Genomic DNA, 27,553 nt, shown 5'->3' with positions numbered 1-27,553 from the left:
CTATTGGGGTGACATTGGTTAACAAAACCATACAGGTTTCAAGGGTACAACTCAACAAAACATTATCTGCATACTACATTGTATACTCATCACCCAAAGTAAAGTCTCCTTTTATCCCCATTTATCCCCACTTTACCTTATTCCACCTTCCTTCACGCTCCTTTATTTTATAATGGTTCCCATGAAATTTAGCCTACTGACTAAACCTAATTTGTTTCATATTTCTCTTTTATAAAGAGAGAGAACAAAAGTGTGAGATAATCCAGGGGCCCTCTGGAACACCCCAAAGCTGTTTCCAGATTAAGAAAAAAGTCTCCATTTAAAACCTGAACCCTGGGAAGTCCATCAAATATGTCCAAATGTTTGGACACATTACCAAAAAGATAACAGATCTCTATGAAACAATACTAAATTTTCCATTTAAACAAAGTGACAATAAAAATGACAATGTTAAATATAAATACAAGTTGACTGTTAGCAAAACTTTACTTATTATTAAGTAGATTGTTTTCTTAAGTAATCAAGGGTCTGATTAAGACAACTTAAAACACAAAAAACTATTTTGATAAGACACAAACTCTGCTTTCTAGGCAGAAAATGTCACAATGTCTTATCACAAGCAGGCCAATATTACTGGAAAACTCTGTTCTTTTAACAGAGTGAAAGAAAGCCAAACTCTAATTTAGTGCATCACCTTAGTCTTCATATTTAAATTCACTCAATTAAATTTATTCCAATCTTATTCAGTTTGACTACATATAAAATTTCACCTCAAGATTTCCTTTTCATAAACCTTCTATAAATTTTTTTTATCCAGTGGAGTTTGTCTCTTCCTACCTATTCAGAAAAATACAAGATTATACATAAAATATATATATAAAAAAACACAAAAATATATCACAAACATTCATCACAACATATTTCATTGATCAAAATTCCAATGGTCTTTTGCACTTTACAAAATGGCTCTTAGGCCGTAGAGTAGATGGGGGTACAAAATCTGTACATAAAAGCACAGAAAGTATCCAAGTTACAATCTCTCTTTTAAAAAATCTGTTTCTGTCATTTCCTGATAGAAGCCTCTAGTTTTATTCCTTATTATGTGGACACAGGCAACCTTACTGATTTCCATTTAGCATGTCCAATTAATCTTGTTACAAGGGCAGATTTACATGTCTTCTGTTTTATAATCTTGGTAGGGGTAATGTTCCCCAGTCACGTAAAATTTCTATCCCCATAATACAATCAGGTAAAAGAGACATAATCACTGCAATAAAAAGTTTGTTCAGCCCTAGCTGGTTTGGCTCAGTGGTTAGAGTGTTGGCCTGTGGACTAAAGGGTCCTGGGTTTGATTCCAGCCAAGGGCATATACCTTGGTTGCAGGCTCAATCCCCTGGTGTGGGAGTCAACCAATCGGTGTGTCTCTCTCACAGCAATGTTTCTCTCTTTCTCCCTTCTACTCTTTCTGAAAAGCAATGAAAAAATATTCTCAGGTGAAGATTTAAAAATAGAAAAGAAAAAAAAAACTGTTCAAAGATACTAATTCTGTTATGAATTTTAATCTTATTCCCATCAATTCTTATATTGCTATCTACAGCTTCTGTTAAAATTTTATCAACAAGACTTGATTTTACAGTACTGGGTAGACAAGGAAGTATTTCTAAAATAGATATAATATCCATTCATATTAAAACATTCAAGTAGAGGCAACTACTTTACCTTTTTAAACATTACAACTTTCATAATTCTATTAATATTACTTTATTTAGCTTATTTATTAACTTTGTTTACCTTACTTTCTCACCTACCAACACTTTTTTTAAAATTTCCCTTCTGCTGGGAAATATTTATATTCCCCTCAACTTCTTTCACTTCTTGTGTTAACTAACCTGATGTTTTTGTTAACATTTGTAAAACCCAATGAGATAACAAATTATAAAGGCTTAAGACTTGTTATATTTCTTTCTATTTTTAATGTGTTTTTTCTATAGGTAGCAATAAAGCAGCTGTTTACAATGAGGGCTCTCTAATTTTTTTTTCTTGGATGAAATATGTCTTACTCTGACAACCTTTTACCAATGACTCTTTTGTTGATATTTTATTTTATATTAGATTCAGGTATACAAGATAGTGGTTAAACATTTATATAATTTATGAAGTTATCCACCCTGTCCTGATAACTCTAGTACCCACCTGACACCATTCATAGGTATGACATTATTGACTATATTCCCTATGCAGTAGCTTATTTTTTTATGTTTTAATTTATCTTTATTGTTGAAAATATTACAAATATTCCTTTTTCCCCCAATTAACCCCCTCCACCATGGATCCCTCCCCCCAGGCCTTCACTACACTATTGTCTGTGTCCATAGGTTATTAATTTATACATATAAATTCTTAGGTTAATCTCTCCCTACCCACCGACCCCTGCCTTTCCTCTGAGACTCCTCAGTCTCAACCATGCTTCTATGTCTGGATCTATTTTGTTCATCAGTTTATTTTGTTCATTAGATTCCAAATATGAGTAAGACATGTGACACTTGTCTTTCTCTGACTGTCTTATTTTACTTAGCATAATACTCTCCAGGTCCCACCATACTGTCTCAAAGGGTAAGGGATCCTTTTTTTCACAGCTACATAGTCTCCCATGGTGTAAATGCCTGAGGAGATGCTTGATATGATTTCAGTCTTCTTGAAATTGCAGAGACTTGTTTTGTGTCCTAACATGTGGTCTATCTTTGAAAATGTCTCATGTGCACTTGAAGAAAATGTATATTCTGCAGCTTTAGGGTGAAATGTTCTGTAAATGTCAATTAAATCCATATAATCCAGTGTGTCATTTAAAGTCACTGTTTTCTTGTTGATTTTTTGTCTGGAAGATACATCCAGTAAAGTCAGTGGAGTGTTAAATTCTCCTATTATGACTGTATTGCTGTTGATCTCTCCCTTAAAGTCCTCCAGAAGTTTTCTGGTTTTTTGTTTGTTTTTTTTCCATCCTGTGTGTCTTTTATCCTGAGGTGGGTCTCTTGTAGACAGCATATATATGGGTCATGTTTTCTTACCCATTCAGCTACCTTATATCTTTTGATTGGAGCATTTAATGCATTTATATATACGGTTATTATTGATAAGTACTCATCTATTGCCATTTTATATCTTTTTAAAAATGTATTTTATTGTTGAAAGCAATAGAGATGTCCCCCTTTTCCCCACCATTACCATTTTGCACCATCTCACCTCTCCCCACTTCTTCCCCTGTCTATGGTCTTGTGTCCATGGGATGTGCATATATATTTATAAGTTCTTTGGTCAGTCTCTTCCCACTCTCCTTGTTACCTTCCCTCTGAGATCTGTCAGGTTGTTTTATGCTTCCATGTGTGTAGTCCTATCTGTTTCATCAATTTATTTTGTTCCTTAGGTTCCACATGTAAGTGAGATCATGTGATATTTGTCTTTTTCTCCCTGGCTTATTTTGCTTAGCATAATATTCTCCAGGTCCATTCATGCTATCCCAAAGGGTAAGAGATCCTTCTTATTTACAGTGGCATACTATTCCAAGTTGTAAATGTACCACAGTATTGTTTTTGAATAATAATAATTAATATTTTTTGCTATTACCATTTTTTTGTTCAAAATATTACAAATGTCCCTTTTGTTCCCCATTGACCCCTTCAACCCCACCCCATCCTCCTTCCCTGTCCCTCACCACACCATTGTTGTGTACTTGGGTTATGCATATATCCATATAAATTTTTTATTCATAGCAGCACATAGCACTGGATAAAAAAGTTGTGGTATCCACTCATCTATTGATGGGCACTTGGGCTGTTTCTAGATCTTAACTATTGTAAATACTGCTACTATGACATAAGGGTGCATATATTCTTTCTGGTTGGTGTTTTGGGATTCTTAGGATATATTCCTAGAAGTGGAATCTCTAGGTCAAATGGAAATTCCATTTTTCATTTTTTGAGGGAACATCATACTGTTTACCATAGTGGCTGCATCAGTCTGCATTCCCACCAGCAGTGTACTAGGGTTTCCTTTTCTGCACATCCTCACCAGCACTTGTCATTTGTTGATTTGTTGATGGTACCCATTCTGACAGGTGTGAAGTGATACCTCATTGTGGTTTTAATTTGTATCTCTTTGGTGATTAGTGATGTTGAGCATTTTTTCATATGTCTGTTGTACATCTGTATGTCCCTTTTGGAGAAGTGCCTATTCATATCTTTGGCCATTTTTAATTGGATTGATTGTCTTCCTCTTGTTGAATTGTATGAGTATTTTGTATATTTTGGAAATTAACCCCTTATCAGATGTATCATTGGCAAATATGTTCTCCCAGACTGTAAATTCCCTTTGCATTTTGAGCATGTGTATTTTTTGTTGTTGTTTTTTGCTGTGCAGAAGGTTTCTAGTTTGATGCAGTCCCATTTGTTTATTTTTTTCTTTGTTTCTCTTGCTTTGGGAGATGTATCAATGAAAATCGTGCTATGAGATCTGTCTGTGATGTTACTGCCTGTTTCCTTCTAGGATTTTTATAGTTTCATGACTTACATATGTCTTTTATCCATTTTCAATTTATTCTTGTGTAACTTGTAAGTTTGTAGTCTGTTTCCATTTTTACCATGTATCTGACCATTTTTGCCAAAACTATTAATTGAAGAGACTATCTTTACTCAAATATTACTTGACCATAATGACATGGGTCAGTTTCTGGGGTCTCTGTTCTGTTCTATTGATCTATATGCCTGTTCTTGTGCCAGGACCAGGCAGTTTTGATTACAATAACTTTGTAGTACAGTTTGATATCTGTTATAGGAATCCCTCCAACTCTTCTTTTTTCTCAAGATTGCTTCAGCTATTCTTAGTCTTTTTTGTGCCATATAAATTTTTGGAATATTTGATCTAGCTCTGTGAAATATGCTCTTGGCATTTTAATAGGAATTACGTTGAATCAATAGATTGCTTTGGGTAGTATGGACATTTAATGATATTAACTTTTCCAGTTGAAGAACATGATATATTCTTCCATTTGTTTGTGTATCTTCCTCTATTTCTTTTTTCAGTGTCCTATAATTTTCCAAGTAAGGGTCTTTTACATCCTTGGTTAAGTTTATTACTAGATATCGTATTTTTTTAGTTGCAGTGGTAAATGGTATTGTTAATTTTGTTTCTCTTTCTCAGAGTTCATTATTGGTCTATAAAAATGCTATCAATTTTCAGATGTTAATTTTGTATCCTGCGACTATGCCGAATTCATTTATCAAATCTAGTAGTACTTTGGTGGAATCTTTAGAGTTTTCTATGTACAATATCATGTCATCTGCAAATAATGACAGTTTTACTTCCTTCTTTTCAATTTGGATGCTTTTAATTTTTTTTCTTGTGTGATCACTGTGGCAAGGACTTCCAGTACTATGTTGAATAAGATTGGTGAAAGCGGACAAACCTATCTTGTTCCAGTTTTTAAGGGAAATGGTTTTAATTTTTGCCCATTGAATATGATATTGTCTGTAGATTTGTCATATATGGCCTTTATTATGTTGAGGTATGTTCCCTCTATACCCACTTTGCTGAGAGTTTTTTGTCAAAAATGTGTGCTGGTTTTTGTCAAATGCTTTTTCTGCATCTGTTGATATGATCATTTGATCTTTGTCCTTCATTTTGTTTATGTGACATATCACATTGTGAATATTATACCAGCTTTGCTACCCTGGATTAAATTCCACTTGGACATTGTGTGTGATCTTTTTAATGTATTCCTGGATCCAATTTACTAATATTCTTGAGGATTTTAGCATCTGTGTTCATCATGATATTTCCCTGTAATTTTCTTTTTTTGTAGTGTCTTTATCTGGATTTTGGGATTAGGATAAGGCTGGTCTCATAAAAAGAGATTGTAATACTTTCCTCCTCCAGAATTTTCTGGAATAGTTTGAGGAGAATAGGTGTTAGTTTTTCTTTGAATGTTTGATAAAACTCACCTGTAAATATATCTGGTCCCGGAATTTTGTTTGCTGGGAGTTGTTTTTTTTTACTGCTTCAGTCTCATTAGTTGTTATTGGCCTATTCAGGTTTTCTGATTAGTTACTCATAGTATTTTCTTACAATCCTTTGTATTTCGGTTGGGCCAGTTGTTATATTGCCTTTTTCATTTCTGAGTTTATTTATGTCTGTCTTGTCTCTTTGTTCTTGGTAAGTGTGGCTAAAGGTTCATCCATCTTATTTATCTTTTCAAAGAATCAGCTCTTGGTTTCATTGATCTTTTGTTTTGTTTTTTTAGACTCTATGTCATTTATTTCTGATCTGATCTTTATTATTCCCTTCCTTCCACTTCCTCTGGGCTTTTCTTATTCTCTTTTAAATTCTTTTAGTTGTAGTGTTAGATGGTTTATTAGAGCTTTTCCTTGTTTCTTGAGATATGCCTGTACTGCTATTAATTTTGTCTCAGGACTGCTTTCCCTGTGTCCCATAGATTTTTGGTTGTTGCCTGTTCATTTGTCTCCAGGAAGTTTTTTAATCCTTCCTTGATCTGGTTGGTAACCCATTTATTTATTTTATTTTATTTTATTTTGAATCATATGTAATGACCTAGGTTTTTATTACAAACATTTACCTTAAATTGAGCTCTAGATACCATACGTAAAGCTCACAGGTGTGCAGGCTGTTTGCCTTTACATTAATTGACCCCATATTGCCTTTCATATTGATGATTTTCCTGCTGCTGGCACTGTCACCTCCATTCCTGACAGCATCTTCTTTCTTTTTCTTTCTTCCTTTTTTTTTTAATTTTATTTTTTTAAAAAATATTACAGATGTCCCTTTTTCTCCCCAGTGACCCATTCCACGCCGTTCCTTCCCCCTCCCCAGTCCCTCGAAAGACAAATATCACATGATCTCGCTTATACGTGGTAACCAATTTATTGTTTAATAATATGCTATTTAACCTCCATATATGTGAATATTTTTGAGTTTTTTTATAGTTGTTGATTTCTAGTTTCATGACATTGTGATCGAGAAGGTGCTTGATAGGATTTCAGTCTTCTGGAATTTGTAGAGACTTGTTTTGTACCCTAACATGTGGTCTATTTGGGGGAATGTTCCATGTGCACTTGAGAAGAATGTATATTGTGCTGCTTTGGGATGAAATGTTCCATAAATATCAAATCCATTAGCTCTAGTGTGTCATATAAGGTCTTTGTTCCCTTGTTGATTTTTTGTGTGGATGATCTATCCGATTATATAAGTGGAGGGTTAAAATCTCCTACTATGACTGTGTTATTGTCAATCTCACCCTTATATCCACCAAGAATTTTTTTATATATTTAAGTTCTCCTATATTGGGTGCGTATATGTTTATAAAGGTCATACACAAAGGAATCTCCCTACTGGATGGATCCCTTTAGTATTATGTAGTGGCCTTCTTTGTCTCTTGTTATGGTCTTTATTTTGAAGTCTATTTTGTCAGAAATAAGTATTGCTACCCCACCTTTTTTTCATTCCCATTTGTATGAAACTTTTTTTTTTCAGCCCTTCCCTTTCAGTCTGTGTGAATACTTTGTTCTGAAGTGGTTCTCTTATAGACATATGTATGGGCCATGTTTTCTTATCTATTCAACTTGCCTATGTCTTTTTAAAATGTATCTTTATTGTTAAGATAATTACAGATGCCCCCCCTTTTTCCCCATTTACCCCTTCTACGCCCCCTCACCCCAGTCCCCTATGTATTTTGATTGGAGCATTTAATCCATTTACATTTAAAGTTATTATTGATATGTACTTATTTAACAGCATTTTTTTCCTTTACGCCCATATGCCTTCCTCTCTATATTTCTTCTTCTTAAAGCAGTTTTAGCATTTCTTGCAATGCTGGTTTGGTGGTGCTGAACTCCTTTAGCTTTCTTTTGTCATGGAAGCTCTTTTTTTTCACCTTCAATTTTAAATGATAACCTTCTTGGATAGAGCAGTCTTGGTTGCAAGTTCTGGCTTTTCATGACTTTGAGAACTTCATGCCAATCCCTTCTGGCCTGCGGTATTCCTGTTGAAATATCTGCTGATAGCATTATGGGGGCTTCCTTGTAGGTCACTGATTGTCTCTCTCTTGCAGCCCTTAAGATCCTCTCTTTGTCTTTAACAGTAGCCATTTAAATTATGATGTTTCTTGGTGTGGATCTCTTTGGGTACATCTTAATTGGGACTCCCTGTGCCTCCTGAACTTGTGCATCTTTTTTCTTTTCCTTCACCTGGTTAGGGAACTTTTTTGTCATTATTTATTCACACATGTTCTCTACTCCTTGCTTACTTTCTTCTCCTTCTGTGTATCCCTATGATGCAGATGTTGTCACATTTCTTATCCCAGAGTTCCTTTAAACTATCTTCCTTATTAATTCTTTTTTCTTATTGTTGCTCTTTTTGGGTGTGTTTTTTCTACCTTGTCTTCCAAATCACTGATTCTGTCCTCTGCTTCATCCAGCCTACTTTTAATTCCTTCCAGTGTATTCTTGATGTTAGATATGGTATTCTTTATTTCTAACTTGCTTTTACTTAGAATTTCTATCTCCTTCTTCATGTTGATGTAGTTGTCATTGATTTATTTGTATTTCTCACTAAGTTGTTTGAGCATCCTTATAATCATTATTTTGAACTCTTTGTCTGATAAATTACATGCTTCCATTTCATTTAGTTCTTTTCCTGGAGATTTTTCATTTTCTTTCATTTGGGGGTGGTTTCTTTTTGCCCCATTTTTACTGTCTCTTCACTTTTGTTCCTATGTGTAAGATAGAACTACTATGAGTCTTAGTCTTTATAGGGTGGCCTTATGCAGTAAGTGTCCTGTGGTACACAGTGGTAAAGTCTCCTTGAACTCCTGAGTTGAATGCTCTAGTAATGCCCCTTGTGTGGGTTATGTGGACCCCTCTGTTGTAATTTGGAGCTGATTGTTGTTGGCCCATTCGTGAGTGGGATTGACTTTCACCCCATGGAATTGAGCTTAGCAAGATAGAGCCAGCTGGAGATTGGAATGCAAATCCAATCCTCTCTTTGAATGGAGTGACACAGGACATCCGACCTTGAGAGGGGATCTAGCTGTTTGCATTCTACCTCAGAGGTTCCCTGTCAGAAAATCCGAGTGGAGCCGGGCCGGGCGTGGCTCAGCGGTTGAGCGTCAACCTGGGATCCAGGTGATCGGGGTTTGATTCCCGATCAGGGCACATGCCTGGGTTGCGGGCTCGATCAATGACTCATCATTGATGTTTCTATCTGTCTCTCCCTCTCCTTTCCTCTCTCTGAAATCAATAAAGATGTATTAAAAAAAAAAAAAAAAAAAAAAAAGCAACAAAATTCTAAAAAAAGGAAAATCTGAGGGGAAGTTCTGAGGGAATCGCACCAGATGACCCAGTTCTGGGGTATGTTCCCTTTCCCCTGTGAGGCTGCACCAGCCGGGATATGCAGACAGGGCTTGGAGGAAGAGAACAAGGCTGCCCTTCTCCACTTGGGGTGTCATCTTCCCTTGTGAAGAGAAAGAGCTGCTTGCTTTCTTCTCTCTCTGCAGTGCTCTGCCATAGTCCCTATTGGAGTGCTCCAATTGAGTCAGGTCCAATGTCTAAGCTCTGCTTTACGGTCCCTTCCCCCAGTGGATATGAGATTAGCAGGGCATGGCAAACCAAATCTGAGGATACTAATCTAATCCACCCTTTGATTGAGGTGGTATGGGTCCTTAGCCCTCAAAAGGGAAGGTATGTGCTCTCATTGAAGCTCCACACCAGAGCTCTGGAAGAGAGGCTCCTAGGGGCATATACCAGATTTTACAGTTCTGATTTGTAACCCCTTTACCCTGTGAGACTGCATCTGCAGGACAGTGTATGTGGGATTTGAAGTAGTAGATCAAGTCTGTCTCCTCTGCTTCAGGTAGCACTGGCTCTTGTGGGGGGTGGGAGAGAGCTTGTCACCCCCTCTGCGCTTGCCACTCACTGCCAGAGGCCCTGATGTAGACCTCCAAGGGGGTGGCTCCAGATGCCCCAGTTTTGACCTACAATTCCTCCTCCTCCCTTTTAGTCTGCACTTGGCTGGTGGTGCCGACAGGTTTTGGGAATACAAATCCAGGCTTAGGGAATGCAAATTCAGGTGGCCCCTTGTTGGGAGTGGCCCAGAACCTCAGCAGGTTAGTTAGCTGATGGCTTTCTAGCTTGGCAGCACCCAGCCAAAGGTCCTGAAGGAAGGATTGCAATTGCATGCCTCCCTCTTATTCTGCAGTTGCCTATAGCCAGAGGCCCTGCCCAGGAGGCCTTTCTTTGGGTATTGTGCCCACCTACCCTGTGTGTGTGTGGGGGGAAGATTTGCTCTTATTTCCCAGCCATTCAGCTCAATGTTCATCTAAGGCTGTCTATAGTTTCCCCAGAGAAAAAGCACTGTTCAGGTCCCTTTGGGGTACAGCCTACAGTTATTTATGCCACACTCAAGGTTGGCAGGGTGGTATCACCAGTATTTGGAGGACAGGGTTAGTACACTTTCTCCAGTGGGTGCTATAAGAATAGAAGTGCTGGACACTGGGAGATGGTGTCTGGGGACAGTGTGGGAAGTTGGCTCAGGACTCAGACCTCAGACGCCTGCCTTCCCGATCTCCAGTGCTATGCCACCCTGATCTTCTCCTTGTGGCTTCCATATGCTATGAGTCTCCTTCCCTCCACCAGAGCCCCAGGTGAGTGCCCAAGAGTGAGTCCCTGTGCTGAAGTTTTTACAGAGAATGCTTAGGACTCAGGCAGACTCCCTCCCCTTTCCAGTGGGCCAATTCCCAGCTTATTTTTGCTGCCAAATGTTATGCAGACTCTTCTTTCAGGCCCTGGTGTTCTGGATTGGGGGTCCTGGTGTGGGATTGAGACCTCTCTTTCCTCTGGGGAGGGACTTTTGCAGCCACAATATTTCCCTGGCTTCTCCTCTTTCTTCTCCCACAACTATTGCCATTTTGTACCTTTATGCATATGTTTCTCTTTCTCCCTATTTCAACTTCTTATTACAGCAGTCCCTTTAACATTTCTTGCAGTGCTGGTTTGGTGATGATAAACTTCTTTAGCGTTTTTTGGTCTGGGAAGCTCTTTATTTCACCATCTATTTTGAATGATAGTCTTGCTGGATAGAGTAGTCTTGGTTTCAGATCCTTGCTTTTCATTACCTTGAATATTTCATGCCGTTCCCTTCTGGCCTGTAGAGTTTCTGATGAGAAATCAACTGAAAGACATATGGGAGCTCTTTGTAGGTAACAGATTGCTTTTCTCTTGCTGCCTTTAAGATTCTCTTTTTGTCTTGAATTTTTCACATTTTAATTATGATGTGTCTGGGCGTGGGCCTCTTTGGGGTCTTCTTGCTTGGGACTCTCTGTGCCTCTTGAACTTGTGTGACTTTTTCCTTGACCAGGTTAGGGAAATTTTTGCCATTATTTCTTCAAACAGGTTCTCTAACCCTTGCTTACTTTCTACATCTTCTGGCTTTCCTATGATGCAAATATTGTTATGTTTCATGTTTTCCCACAGCTCCCTTAAATCGTCCTATTTTTTAATTGTATTTTTCTTTTTGGTTCCCTGATTGAATGATTTTTTTCTACTCTGTCTTCTAATTCACTGATCCAACCCTCAGCTTCCCCTCATCTACTGTTTATTCTTTCCAATGTAATTTTTATTTCTACTATGTCCTTCCTAATTTCTTTCATAGTTTACATATCTTTTTTTATGCTGCTGAGCATCTTTATGGTCAGTATTTTGAGCTCTGTATCTGATAGATTACTTATCTCCATTTCATTTAACTCTTCTTCTGGAGAATTCTTTTGTTCTTTCATTTGGGATTTGTTTTTTTGCCTCATTTTGGCTGCCTATTTGGATTTGTTTCTATATTTTCGGCAGATCTGCTAGGACTCCCGATGTTTTGGATTCTTTCTGGTCCAGGCCTATTTCAGACGCTGTTTGTGACTAGCCTTGAGTACCCTGTTTGAAGCTTTCCAAACTTCATAGCTTGTGGTTCCTTCTGCTGGGGCTGGGTGTGTTTGGAAAGGACCAAGATGCACACCAAGGTCTGCTTTTCCAAGCCCTGGGTCCAGAAACAAATCAGGCAAAGACTCAAAGCACCCAAAGGCTGATAGTTATTCAGTCTCTTTATGAGTTTCAGGCTGTAGAAACTCCATGGGCAGGCTTTCCAACAGGGTGGGACAATTGCTTCCCCCCCCTAGGGAAAAGCTGCTTGGACAATAAATGTCTGCTTGAGAAAAATGTCCTCTGCCGTATGGAGGAATGACTCAGCACAAGAATCTAGATTACTGCCTCTGAGCTCTATCCCCAGAACCAGCATCCCTAGATTCTCCTCACACATGTCTAGTCCACTCTGCCCTCCTTCCACTGGAGCCCAAGGTGAGTGGTTGCACACAAAACTTTGTCAACTTTGTGTGTTGTCCCTTTAAGAGGGTACCTTCATTTATAGCTGTCTCTCCCTGGCAGACAGAAACTCTGTGCTTTTTACTGCCAGATGTTATGTGGGCAACTTTCTCAGTTCTGGTGCTCTGCCTGGGGAGCCCAGTTTGAGATTCAGGCCCCATAGTTCTCAGTTGGACACCTCCCCACAGCTGAGATATCCCTTCAGGTGCTGCCTGTGGGAACCTGGCCAGCCCTCTCACACCTCTGCTCTTTCTACCAATCTCTATGCAGTCCCCATTTTATGTCCTTGCTTATGAGGGTGTTCTCCAGCTAGTCTTCAGTTGATTATTCAGCAGGGTTTTTCTATATTTTTGTTCTAATTTAGTTTGGTCCTATGAGAGTGTCAATGTAGCTTCCACTCCATCCACCACCATTTTGGAATCCCTGTAATATTTTCTTATAATCCTTTGTATTTCTGTGGTATTTCTGTGGTATCAGTTGCTGCTTCTCCTCTTTCATTTCTGATTTCATTTATTTGGGTCCCCTCTCTTTTTTCTTGTTAAATCTTGTTCTGTTGTACTTATATTTTATAACTAACCATTTGTACTTAATACTTTCAGCTTTTTCACCCAGCCCTCCAACCTAATTCCCATCTGGCAACCATCAATTTAGTTTCTGTATCTATGAGTCTGTTTCTATTTTTTTGTTCATTTATTTTGTTCTTTAAATTCCACGTATGTGTGAAACCATATGGTATTTTTCTTTCTCTGTCTGACTTATTTTTCTTAGCGTAATACCCTCTAGGGCCACTCATGTTATCACAAATGGTAAGATTTCATCTTTTATGGTCAAGCAATATTCCACTGTATAGGTAGGGTGTCCCAAATAATTATATAACCTTTTGAATAATCATAAAAGCAGTGTTTATTAAAATCCATTTTATTTTCAAAATATAATAGAATCTATAGACATAATGTGTACACATTTTTGGCACACCCTGTATATGTACCACATCTTCTTTATCCAGTTACCTTTTCGTGGGCACTTAGGTTGCTTCCATATCTTAGCTATTGTAAATAATGCTACAATGAATGTAGGGGTGTGTATAACTTTTTGACTTAGTGTTTTGGATTTCTTCAAATATATAACAAGAAGTTAAATTGCTTATTCATTAGGTAGTTCTATTTTTAATTTTTTGAGGAACCTCTATACAGTTTTTATAATGGCAGCACGAATTTGCAGTTCCCCCTAAAAGACAAGAAGGTTCACTTTTCTTCACATCCTCACCAGCACTTATTGTTGATTTATTGATAACAGCCATTTTGAAAGGTGTGAGGTAATATATCATTGTGTGTTTAATTTACATTTGACTGATAATTAATGATGTTGAACATTTTTTTATATATCTATTGGCCATCTGTCCTCTTTGGAGATGTCTATTTATTTAGGGTCTTGGCTTATTTTTTAATTAGATTACTGGTTTTAATTGTATGAGATCTCTATAAATTTTGGTTATTAACTCCTTATTAGATATAGTATTCACGAATATGTTCTCTTATTCAGTGGGCTTTGTTTTAGTTTTGTTGATGGTTTCCTTTGCTATGCAAAAAACTTTTAGTTTGATGTAGTCCCATTTGCTTTTTTAAAATGTTTATGCCCTTTCCTGAGGAGCTATATCAGAAAAAATATTACTAACAGAAATTTCAGAGAATTTTCTGCCTATATATTAAGAGTTTTATGGTTTCAAGTCATACATTTCAGTTTTCAATCCATTTTGAGTTTATTTTTGCACATGGTGTAAGAAGGTGCTCTATTTTCATTTTTTGCATGAATCTGGTTTTTCCATCACTATAGACTATTTTTATCCCATCGTATATCCTAGCCTTCTTTGTCAAATATTAGTTGACCACATAGGTATTGGTCAATTTCTAAGCTGTCTATTCCGTTCCATTAAGCTACGTGGTGTTTTTTTAATGACAGTACAATGACATTTTGTTTACTATAGCCTTGTAGTGTAGTTTGATGCCTTGTAATATGACACTTCAAACTTTGTTCATTCTTAAGTTTACTGTGTCTATTCAGGGTGGGGTTTTTTTGTTTTTTTTTGTTTGTTTGTTTGTTTTTTTGTGTGGTTCCTTATAAACTTTAGAATTATTTGTTCTAGTTCTGTGACAAAATGCCATTGATATTTTGATAGGGATTGTATTAAATCTATAGATTGCTTTGGGTAGTATGAACATTTTAACTATGTTGATTCTTCCTATCCGTAAGCATGGTACATGCTTCCATTTATTTGCATCTTCTTCCTTTCTTCAATGTCTTATACTTTTTAAAATACAGGTCTTTTGTCTCCTTGGTAAAATTTATTTCTAGGTATATTTTTAGATACAATTATAAATCGGATTGTTTTGTTAATTTCTCTTTCTGATAGTTCTTTAAGGTTTTATAAATTGCAACTGATTTAAAAATATCAATTGTGCCATCCCACAGCTTTTTAATCCACTCATCTACTGATGGGCACTTGGGCTGTTTCCAGATCTTACTATTCTAAATTCTGCTGCTATGAACATAGGGGGGCATATATTCTTTCTGATTAGTGTTTCAGGATTCTTAGGATATCTAAAGAACTTAATAAACTGAAGAACAGAGTAGATTCAATAACATGGAAGCATGGATCAAACTGATGAATCCCAGAGAGAAGGAGGGGGGCAGGTGGGTGGACAGAGAGAGATTTATCAAAGAATTTATATGCATATATTCATAACCCAAGGGCACAGACAATAGTGTGGTGAGGAGCTGGGGAGGGGGGGTGGGGAGGGGTGGAATGAGTCAATGGGGAAAAAAAGAGACCTCTGTAAAATTTTGAACAAAAAAAAGATATTTGCATTTAAAATATATATATATTAATTATATATCCTGCTGTTTTACTGAATTTATTTATCAGTTCTAATAGTTTTTTATTAAAATATTTCAGTTTCTCTCTACATAGTATCATGCATTGACAAATACATAATGACAGTTTTACTTTTTTTCTTTCCAATTTGGATGCCTTTTTGTTTAATTGCTATGTTTAGGACTTACAATACTATGTGGAATAAAAGTGGTGAAAATGGACACCCTTGTTTTTCTCTTGATCATAACAAAAACACTTTTAGCTTTTCCCCCTTTGAATATGATGTTTGCTGTGGGTTTGTCATATATTACCTTTATTACGTTGAGGTATGTTTTCTCTATTCCCACTCTGCTAAGTTTTATCATAACTGGATGCTGGATTTTTGTCAAATGCTTTTTCTTAATCTATTAATATGATCATATGATTTTTATCTTTTATTTTTTATGTAGTGTATCACATTAATTGACTTGCAGATATTGAAGCAATCTTGCATATGAAGAACGAATCCCACTTGATCATGGTGTATGATCTTTTAAATTTATTGCTGGATTCAGATTGCTAATTTTTTGGTGCAAATTTTTTAATCAGTGTTCACTGGGGTTATAGGCCTATAATATTCTTTCTTTGTAGTGTCTTTATCTGGTTTTGGAATCAGAGTAATGTTGGCCTTGTAAAATGAGCTTAGGAGCCTTCCCTCCTCCTTTACTTTTGGGACTATTTTGAGAATCATAAGTGTTAATTCTTCTTTCAGTGTTTGATAAAATTATCCCATGAAGTCACTCAATCCAAGACTTTTGTTTGTTGAGAGATTTTTATTACTGATTCAATTTAATTAGTAATAATTGGTCTGTTCATAGTTTCTGTTTCTTCTTCATTCAGTCTTGGAAGATTGTATTTTTCCTGGAATATATCCATTGCTTTCAGATTGTCCAGTTTGTTGGCATGTAGTTTTCTGTAGTATTTTTTAATAATCTTTTTTATTTCTGAGGTGTCAATTGTCACTTCTCTTTCAGTTCTGATTTTATTTATTTTGGTGCTCTCTCTTTTTTTCTTCATGAGTGTGGTTAAATATTCATCAATCTAGTTTATCTTTTCAGAGAACCAGCTCTTGGTTTCATTGAACTTTTTTACTATATTTTTAGACTTTTATTTATTTCCACTCTGATCTTTATTATTTTCTTCCTTCTGTTCACTTTGGGCTTTGTTTATTGTTCTTTTTATAGTTTATTTAGGTGTGGGTATAGGTTTCTTGAGGAAGTCCAGTATCACCATGAATTTCCTTCATAGGATTTCTTCTGCAGCATCCCATAGGTTTTGTGACATTGTGTTTTCACTTTCATTTGTCACAAGGTACCTTTTGACTTATTCCTTTATCTCATTGTTAACTTATACACTGTTTAGTAGAATGTTATTTAACCTCCATGTGTTTGTATATTTTTCAGTTTCTTCTTGTATTGATTCCCAGTTTCATACTAATGTGGTCAGAGAAGATGCTTAATGTGATTTCAATCCTCTTAAATTTACTGAAACTTGTTTTGTGTCCTAACATGTGGTCTATCCTGGAAAATATTCTATGTGCAGTTTAAACGAATGTATATTTTGCTGCTTTGGGGAGGGATGCTTTAAAAATATAAATTTAATCCATCTGATGTAATGTGTCATTTAAGGCCACTGTTTTCTTTATTATTTTCTGTTGGGAAAATATATTCATTGATATTAATGTGGTATTAAAGTCCCCTACTATGACTGCATTACTGTCAATCTCTCCCTCTATGTCCACCAATATTTGCTTTACAATCTGATGCAGATCCAGATTTGTCTGTGTGAATGGAGATATCAACAAAGTAAAGATGGCACCTGCGTGTCAGCTTTGTGGGAATAGGACTCAACACAGAGGCAAGGGCAGCTGTCACTGCAACCCTCCCCCTGAAGTCACATAATTCTGTTTCTCCCTGTATGTCTCAGGTTTCCCACAAGCCATAGGGTGAGTGCCTGCAACTGAGAGACTCTGTGCATGGGCACTTTAAGAAGACCTATGGGTTTCCAAAAGCCTTCTGTGTCGCCCAAACAAACAGAATCCCCACTGATTTTTCATAGCCACATGTTGTGGGAACTCCTCTACCTGTCAGTGGTACTCCAGAATGGGGAACCCAGTGTGAGGCTAGGACCTCTCACTCCTTGTGTGGGACTTCTGCAGCTATGATATCTCTCTCAATTCTCAATTTCCACATGTGGGTATAGGGCCAGCCCATTTTCAAATCCCACCCCTATTGGTCTTCACATGGCTTCTTTATATCCTTAGTTATTGGACCTACTGTTCAGCTAATCTTCAGGTGGTTCTCTAGGTTGGTTGTGCTATACTTTAGTTGCAGTTTTAATGTGGTCATGGGAGGAAGTGAGCACAGTTTTACCTAATCTGCCATCTTGACCAGAACTCTCAAAAAATATTTTTTAAATTTAGAAGGTTTAACAATTCAAAAGACCCATTGTCTGGCCAGTGACAGTGGGATTTTAATAGGCACTCAAACCAGTAAGTGAATGGTAGAGATCAAAAGCCAACTCTCAAGATGAGATAAACTCTCTGGTGGTTTTTGTTGTTGTTGTTTTTATTACTTGTCCTTTATTTAGCTAAGCCTTACTTCTCAGCTTCCAAGATTCCTTTAGCAGTAATTTTTACCTCATGTTCATGTAACTCACAGTAAAGTTGTTTAAATCGCCATGAGAGATCCTCAACTTGTTACACATAGGCCAGCCCAGACAATAGGTTTATATAGGATTTATGCTTATGTTCTCCTATGAAATCTCATTCTTAAGACAACAATGCAACAGACACACACACATAAAAAGAAAACATAAGGGCACTCAAAAAATTAGTATTTCTAACCAGGGAAAAAAAATTTCTGCAAGCTGTTCACTCCCCCACCTTCGGTGTGAAAATCTCCTCCTTAGAGAAATAGAAATTCTTTCTCATGCAGTAGCAAGCCCAAGCCACGTACCTCCCAGAAAATCTTGCACAGGTGAAGATTTCCTCCTGAGGGTAAAATCTCTCATGCTGTAGCAAACACCTGTGGCATCCTGCTGTGTGCTAACACCTGAACACTGCTAGTCCACTGCCAGTCGCTGACTTCAACCAAAAGGAAGATTAGGCCCTGAAAGGAACTCACAATTGAGGAGGTCTAAAATTCTTATTGACAGCTGCCAAATTCCATCCAAATTTGGCTCATTCAACAGTCAGATGAACAGTTTCCTTCCCTGGCCATGTCATGAGCACTTCCTATGGACAGACAAATGAGGGAAACCCCTCCATATGATACTGAAACTTGAGGGACAGCCTGTCTCATGGTACAATGCCACACATACTGGGCAAGCCACCTATGGATGCTTTGTTGAAGAATTTCCCTTCCTATCTCAGTATAGCCATGGGCACCTGCTATAAAATGTAGTTACACAATCCAAGGTTTCATGGGGACCAAAAAGGAGGTAAATCTGACAATGAGCCTCAGAGGGGATCTGAGGGAGAAGCATCCCCTTCTGTGCCTTTGAATATTGCATCCCTTCATAGTTGCCACATATATAACAAACAACTTAACTTCAATGGCTGAAAGTCTTTTTAAAAGAAAGGGTTTTATTGGTCCATAAAGGACCAGGTCCTGGAACGTGAAGTGCTAGGTCAAAAATGCAACATGCCCATTGTCCTAGAATTGACAGGATTTTTTAATACATCAAGTAGGGGGAAGAAAGATGTAAGTTGTTTTGAAAAAATTTACATTGGGTGCTCTCTTCAGCAACACATATATTAAAATTAGAATGATACAGAGAACATTAGCATGGCCCCTGCTCAAGGATGATGCACAAATTCGTGAAGTGTTCCATATTTTTTAAAAAAATTATATTGGGTACAGGTAAGGGGAGAAGGTGAAGCAGGGCTAGTTTTAGGACAGGTGCAGAGCCTGTAAGGAAAAAGTGTTTGCTCCTTTGAATTGGTGGTAGGCAACATTGTAAAGTTCATGTGTAAGCTAGATATTGAGGCACCTGAGGTTCCATGGTGGCTGGCTATTCTCTGTTAGATAACTGTACAATAGCCACCTGGGAGTTAATTAAAAATTCCAACATACACTCAGGAATATAAACAGTCTTTTGTTTTTTTTGCCCTCATGTTGTTAACTGATTAACCCCTTCATGTCTCTTTCTTTGATCCTCTGGCCTGCTGTAATTTAATTTAGGACATCTAAGAATTTTCTCCTTTTCAACTACCAAATGAAAAAGTGATTAATTTATATTATGTCCACTCACCTCATTCACAGGGTGAAGGCTTCACTGAGAGACTTGTAAGCTTAAATTTAAAATAGAAAGCTTACAAGAGTACATAGAAATAAATGAAAATCTTATTGATAAAAAAAATAAAATAGAAGAGAAAGCTTACATTTGGTAGGAAAGAGGAGTGATTTTCATTATCCACTGTCTTTGTAGCCACCTCCCATTAATTGTGAGATCCCCATTCCTACTCTTGAGGAAACAGAGAATCTATTATTAAGATGCCCACACATGAACTTATTCTTTTGGCATCTCTTAGAATCAGCTTTTAGGTGTAGGGGGAAAAATCTTAGATGGTTCAGCATTAGATAATTGTACAAAGTCCTTTAATGTATAAAGGGTCTCTCAATGTGTAGTGTTTGTGAGTTAATTGGATTGTTCTGTTGTTGTTTTTTCCTTCAGTCCAAATGAGAGGATCCACAAAGAATCTCATAGGCAACTCACAAATTCCTTTTTCAGATTTATAAATCCCAAATTTTCTCTAGGGGCAAACTACCTTATGACTTTAACACCATTAAAATTCAAAGAAAAGACTCTAACCTTTCATAAATTTAAGCATATTGATCATTTCTCTACAGGAAAAAAAATGTTTCAGAGTACTAAGAGGCTTTCTATCTTGCTTAAAAGCATAGACTCATGAACTGAGTCAGAAAAGTCCTCGAAATTATCTAGTTCATGGGATGGAAAACTTTTCTGTAAAGGGCTAGATCTGAAATATTTTGGGTTTTGCAGGTCAAGAGAAAATGTTCTCGACTGTTGAAGCAATGGTTCTCACTGATGGGCTAATAAGACATTTTTACGTTTTACTTTTTTACAGTTTTTAAATGTGAAAATCTTCTTTTGTTCTTGAGTCATATAATAACAGATAGGGGGCATCTGGTTTTGGCTCATAGTTTGCCAGTCCCTCATCTAGCTCATTGTTTCTGAAACTGGGCTGTACTTAGGATACTTGTTGAAAATACTTGGATATTCTACTTCTTTCCTTGAGATTTAATTACGATTGGACATTTTTAGAAGTAATGCTTTCCCAAAGCAAAGTTACAAGGAAATGTTTAATGTACATTGGTTGGTATAGTTTACAAAACGGGGGACTATTGAAGAGTAAAGTTTCATGAGTAGTGGACCTTAATTATGGTAACGGGAGAAGATATGACTTTCGCAGGTGGGTACACAGAGCAATATACAGCTTTTGTAACACAGAAACCCACACCTGGTTCATATTAACCATTGTCACCCCAATAAATTTAATTAAAAAAAAGAAAGTAAAAGGGCTCCTTATCATGCTCTCTCTCTTATACTCTTAAATTCCCTATTTAAGCCCTAAAATCCTTAAAACTTTGCAAATCACATGCTATGATTTTCTTTTCATGTAATTGCATTAAAGACTAATGTTATACATTATAAGTAATATAATGACACTTTTTACTAAAAGATTATGGAGGGGAAAAAACCTTCTGTAAAATATAATACAGGTCATTAATAGAATCTTTTTTGTTATCTTTACATTGCCCATGAATCTGGTAGCTCACTTGATGTCATCTGTCAGACTCTGAGTTCTATATACCCCATAAGTCCCTTTCTTTCAGAACAATGGCTACTTAGGATACAATTGTATATTATAGATGTATTGCCATAGTAACAGTATCACCAGGTTAGGAAATGATCTAATGAATTTCCTAATTTTAATGGCTGAAGTAATCTGTTAAGATCATGAAATAACAATCTTTACTTCTTAATCCCTTTACCTTTTTCACCCAACCCAAGTAAAGCATAATGAATATAGCCAATAGTATTGTTATAACTATGTATGATGTCAGGGGGATACGAGACTTATCAGGGTATCACTTCATAAGTTATATAAATGTCTAATCACTATGCTGTATATATGAAACTAATATAATATTGAACATCAACTGTAATTGTAATTGAAAATAAAAAATATTTTAAAAGATGACAACTTAGTTCTCTATAAGATGTAATAAAAATAGCAGATATAAATAAAGGAGATATGAAGATATAAACTTTTGTACAGAGATTTACAGGTTTAACTTCAAATTAGTTTAGTGTATAATATAAAACTGTAAATTAATTCTTTAGAAGAAAGGAGAAACTTTTTGCAGATTCGTTAGTTGGAGGCATATTTATTTAACAATTTATTTGAATTTGGTTTTCACAGCAATTTTTTTTCTCTCAATAAGAACTTCCCAGTACTGTTACAGAATTACAGATCTTAGGAAAGCATAGTCTTACAGATAAAAAGAAAGTAGCTTTTATAGAGTCCTAATTAATGAATTTATAAATGTAAATTTCCTTTCTTTTGATGTTAATTGAAGTTTCATAATTATCAAAAATATGTTTATTTTAAAAGTGTCACCTCTGGAAGAGGGTGTTATTAAGTAGAACATTTAAATTTTATGGTACTCTATACCACCTTTAGAAGTATTCCTTCTAAGGAAAATATTTGGTTTAATGTCCCAAAAGGCATACATAAAGCTTTGATGTAGTCAAAGTCCCCAAAACTTAGGCAGTATACCCATCCTAAATAACTAATGTGAATTCCATATGTACTGTATTTTCTGTTAGACTTTTTTTTATCAGTGTAGTAGAACATGTAGCTTCCAAAGGTTGTTTTACAAAGAGTAGAAACATTATTTGTATAGTTCCTCAGGCCAGGTATCCTGATAAATCAAATATATGAAAGAACATTATTAACAATTTATGAAGGCAGATATTATTTGATTAAGTATAAAATATGACTAGTATTATAAACATTACTTGTATTTTTCCTCATCTTTTACTTTTTGTCTTGACTTTCAAAGTAATGAAAGCTAGTGACAGAGCATTGTGATGGAAAAGCAGTTACTATGATTTTAGAATTGGAGTAAAAGAAGTTTTGAGTATTTGTACTTTTTAGATCAATGTTTATAAGCACATGAAAATTATTTGCTACCTATCTTCCCTAAGAGGTGTATCAGTATATCTCATATTGGTTTGCCACATAAAATATTACCATTCTCTTTATTATCTGTCAGTTATTTACATTTTTTGTCTTTACCAGTTTTCTAAGTAAGTATTTTGTCTTAGATAGTGTCTCATTTCAGCCTCACAGTTACCTGCTGAAACAGGAGATTCCAAAACTTGTATTAAAATCAATCCTACAATATATTAAAACTCACAGAGTATTTTTTCTTATATTGTACCTAGATAACATGTTACAGTATAAGGCTATTATTTTTGTTTAGGTTTCATTGAAGGTGGAATAAATCACTTTGCGTATGTAAAATTTATTTTGACCATTCTTCAATTTTCTGTTCTCCTGTGCTTGGACTCCTTTTTTCCTAAAAACACACTTGTTATATATGTTACACTTTGAAGTTAACAATAACATATTAACAATAATTCTGATGTCTGATGATAGTACTTATGGTTTTAAAGGAACAGATTTCTGTCATATTAGCTTTAGGGGGGAAAAGGGGGTAGTAAGGATTTAAGTCAATGATCTTGATTACCTTGGAGAATTTAAGGGCATAAAGTAGAGTTAATGCTTAGGAGGAACTGGAATCGGGAACCCAGGGAGAAAATATTTTCATCTGTTTCTCTAAAGGTATATGATCTCTTATTTCTACTTCATTTATGTATGACTTTATTTTGCTTCTCTAGGCAAAAGACAGACATAGGGTTTTCATAGTGCCAGAGGTCACCTGTCTACAGTTTAAATAACCAGAGATAAAAAATAAAACTAAACAAAAAACAAACAAACCAAAAAAAACAAACCTGTTCTGAATTCTAACTCTAAATCTCCAGGAAAGAGAATCTGATTGCCCCAATTTAGGTCAAATCCCAGTGGCCTAAATCCAAGGTACTGAGTAACATAGCACCAAAGCAGCATTTGTTTATGGAAAAGTAGAGACTAGGAAGACATCTCTCAATGTGTCTTTCATGCTTGCCCTTATACTTAAGTATACACTCTGAAGTTTGAAAGAGATTCTTACTGTGACTTTACCTTAAGCACAGATGCACCTAATGAAGTGATACCCTCCCCCTCAATCAAAATGCCTAAGTGTACTGTGTTTCATGTTAAATGCAACTGAGCAATTATAACTTTATGATTTATTTTGCTTTGCAGCCAATAACTGTAACAAGTTCGTCAAGTGAACATGCATTTCCCCTTCAAGCTATGTGCCTTCAAAATAAAATAGTACCTTACAGATCTGAATATTCTTCTCCAGAAAGGCTCAACACTCCAAGGTAAGCCTCAGTGATAATCAGGTCTGTGTACATAAAATCTTAACTTGCAGTAGAATATATAAATAGTTTACTTTTATTTTTCAGTACATTTTTGAATTATATTCATTCCCAAAATAATGATACATCAATTGGATAGGGACAAAAAAATAGTATATTGCAAGGAAGTGGCCTAGCCAGGCAATTACTTTCAAGTGTGTTGGAAAACAGTTAATATCAGGATAAATGCAAGTGAGTGTAAAATCTGCCTACACTGATATTCTTCCAATTATTTTACAATAAGGCTAGCATCTCTTGTTTTCTACAGCTTGATAGATAAAAATATATAATCTATAATATTTTACTACACAGATTTTTTAACAGAAATAATGTATTTGCTAACATTTAGTTAATATTTTTAAAATATTCATGTTTGTCTTTGCTTTAAGTCATGAAGAAGTAGTTATGATGCCACATGATGAGGAAAATAAATCTGAAACAGAAGTTTCTGATTCCAGAGGTTCTGACACTTTAGTTGGCTCTTTGGACTATAATATTCTTCAAGACCTACTAATAATTGAAAGTGTCTCCCCCCTGCCTGATTCTGGTTCTGAAAAATGTGTGATTGATTCTGACTCTGATAGAGGCATTGGTTTGGACTATGACTTAGAAAAACAATGGAAAGACTCTGACTCTGTAATATGGGGAATGGACTCAGACTCAGAAACATGTCCCATGGGCTCAGACTCTGTGAAACACCTGCTAGAAGCAGAAAAATACCAGATGGCTTCTGGTTCTGTGCAAGACCTGATGGAGTCAGAGCAACACCTAGTGGGAGTTGAACAATTCCAAGTGGACTCTGACTCTCTGAAATACTGGATGGACTCAGATTCAGAAAAATGCTTGGCAGACTCTGACTCTGAAAAATATTTGACGGACTCTGACAATGAAAGACCTGAGATAGACTCAGACTCAGAAAAATGCCCCATAGCTTCTGCATCTGTGAAACACCTGCTGAAGGCAGAAAAATGCCAAATGGCCTCAGATTCTATAAAACGCCTGATGGAATCCGAAAAAAGATTGATGGAGATTAAACAACACTGTATGCTCTCTGATTCTGAGGAGTATTCAGTGGACTCAGACATGGGAAAGGATAAAATGGCCTCAGCTTCTGCATCTGGGGTACATCTTATTCAGAAAGAAAAATACCAGAAGACTAGATCTAAGAGATATACAATGGACACGGACGCTGAACCATGTGGGATGGACTCAGACTCAGAAAGACATGCACTAGCCACAGCAGCTGCAAAATGTCTCATGGGTACCAAAACATACCAGTTGAGCACTGACACTGAGGGGCACTGGATGGAACCTTCGTCTGAAAGGCGCACGATGGACTTAGATTCTGAAAGCCTAGGGATGGCCTCTGATCCTGTGAAACACATGATAAAAGCTAAAAGTTGCCAGAGTAAACCTGAATTGGAAAGATTCTGGATGGACCGCAGGTCTGAATCTGAAAAATCCTTGACTGATTCTGAAAAACAACAGTTGGACTTTGACTATGACAGATGCAGGGATAGCTCTAGAAGATATCAACATAGATCTGCAAGATTTCAGGGTAGCTCTGAAACATGTCAGGTTGACTTTCAAAGAAATTGGGATAATTTGGAAAGACATCAAATAGACTCTGATTCTAAAAAACATCGAGCAAATTCTGAAAATGAAAAATATCAAAATGAGTTTGAAAGTGAAAGACGCATGATGGAGATGGGGAGAGAACAGTGTTTGATGCAATTTGAAAATGACAGACTTCAAATGGATGAAGAGCAAGAAAAATATAACATAGATTCTGACAGTGAAAAAGAGCACCAGATTACATCCGACAGTGAAAGATACCACCTTGACTCAGAAAATGAAGCACAACGGCTTGGTGCTCGCAAAAAGGATAATCGTCCACATGGTAAGCTTAAATGTGTGTGGGTTTTGAAAGCAGCTTGTTTACAAGTTTAATTAGTAATGTAGTGACACTTTCAAAGTGGCAGTAGCATTAATAGATTTGAGCCTGAGAAAATTTTATCAGAAATTTAGAGAAAGGCATCTTAGTCCCATTCCAATTCACTTTTTTTATTATTATTTTTTTTTGCTTTGCTTTGCTTTTTCTAAAAGATTTTATTGTTGAAAGTATTACAGATTCCCCCAATTTTCTTCCCTTTACCCCTCACCCCCAATCTCCCACCGATATTAGGAAAATAATCTCTCTTTAGTTATCTGTTTTATCACCTTATTATAAAAGAAGTAAAATTTAAGAATTATTAACAAAGATGCTTATTCTGGCCTAGGAAACAACATGTTGAATTTAGCTCCCATCATTCTGGAATGGGTGAATAGAGGTTGTTCACAAACTTGTATCGTTATTGGTTACTGTGAAAAGAAGTATCCAAGCCTAACTATATAAACATTCTACTTATGTTGCTTCACTCTAAGTTATTATAAAAGCTTTATAATTTTAAATAAATAGTTGGCATTTACCTTGTTAATCATACTTACTTGATCACAGTAAGTCATTTCATTCTCCATTTCCTAAGCCATTTTATTAAGGCATGCTTACTATGATAAAGGAACTCTTATCATATCAGTGTTTTTCTCCATATTAGATATTTCCCACAAAGCGTTTTAGCTACAACTCAAAGCACAAAAATAAAATGAAGAACTCATGCCCCAAACATTGGTTAAGAAACCTTTCCTTTGAAAATATAACAAGAAGTCATATGCCTCAATAAGCTCCAGTGAGTTTTCAAAATCAGAGAGAATATTTGAAATAATATATATTTAATGTGTTATCAGTGTTTTCTATTTTAATATGCTATTTCTGCACAAGTCTTGAAATTTGTTCTATATAATACTGACTTTTCTTTGTCATGTTTTTAAGTAGATTATTGAATTTAATAAAAATAAAGTATACTATATACTTTGCATTTACTAACACAAAGTGTTATCCTTAAGCCATTATTAATTCACTTGGAATAACTGTGTGATGCTTTATTTGAAAAGTCAGTGGAATATAATGAACAAAATAAGCTGATGAACAAAATAGATTCAGTGACATAGAGACATGGAACAGACTGATGAATCACAGAGGGAAGGCTGGGGTGGGTGGGGAGAGACTAATCAAAGACCTTATATACATATATGCATAACCCATGGACACAGACAATAGAGTGGTGAAGGTCTGGGATGGGAAGTGGGTGCAGGGTGGAAAGGGTGAGTCAATGGGGAAAAAGGGGGACATCTGTAATACTTTCAACAATAAAGAAAAAAAAGTCAGTGGAAAATATTCATCTGATTTTTTATATTCCCTGAGAAAAACTCTGATTTCTAATTAGAGATGCAATTCAAAGGGAAAGCATTAAGTGATGAAAGAAATTAATTTCCGTGATCCTCTTATAAAGCAGCATGTTGGTGGGGTTGTGATAAAGGTATGTTGCCTTATATGAAGAGGGGGGAAAAACTTAAAACAATGTTTTCACTGCATTTGAACTTATTAACACAAAGTTAATTGTTGTTAATTCAATATCATTCTGTTATAACAATATTAGCAATCCTGTAAGAGTTGCATTAATCGTCATAGCGAATCACATTCTCATCCAGCTTCAATTTTTAATATTTTCAAACACCATCTGATAAATGTCTAGTAAAAGAGCATAACTAACTTTTCAGG

At 36.0% G+C, this 27,553-nt stretch overlaps 1 protein-coding gene and 1 non-coding gene across 2 annotated transcripts in view; both read left to right on the top strand.

Moving 5' to 3' along the window:
* Nucleotides 1–27,553, top strand: part of LOC107530620 (uncharacterized) — a 307,335-nt gene that overhangs the window by 235,790 nt on the left and 43,992 nt on the right. Inside the window, exons 6-7 of the mRNA XM_087813362.1 lie at nucleotides 23,738–23,859; nucleotides 24,285–25,795. Coding sequence (XP_087669488.1) covers nucleotides 23,738–23,859; nucleotides 24,285–25,795 — 1,633 coding nt within the window. The remainder of the gene's footprint in view (nucleotides 1–23,737; nucleotides 23,860–24,284; nucleotides 25,796–27,553) is intronic.
* On the top strand, nucleotides 19,070–19,176 carry LOC148090469 (U6 spliceosomal RNA). Its single transcript, XR_015713796.1, has one exon. It is a non-coding gene; the product is annotated as a U6 spliceosomal RNA (small nuclear RNA).

Source organism: Miniopterus natalensis, chromosome X, assembly GCF_054644295.1.
Source record: "Miniopterus natalensis isolate mMinNat1 chromosome X, mMinNat1.hap1, whole genome shotgun sequence".
In the NCBI taxonomy this organism is placed as follows: domain Eukaryota; kingdom Metazoa; phylum Chordata; class Mammalia; order Chiroptera; family Miniopteridae; genus Miniopterus; species Miniopterus natalensis.
The sequence above is the reverse complement of the archived record's forward strand: the minus strand, read 5'-3'. Positions and strand labels throughout refer to the sequence as shown.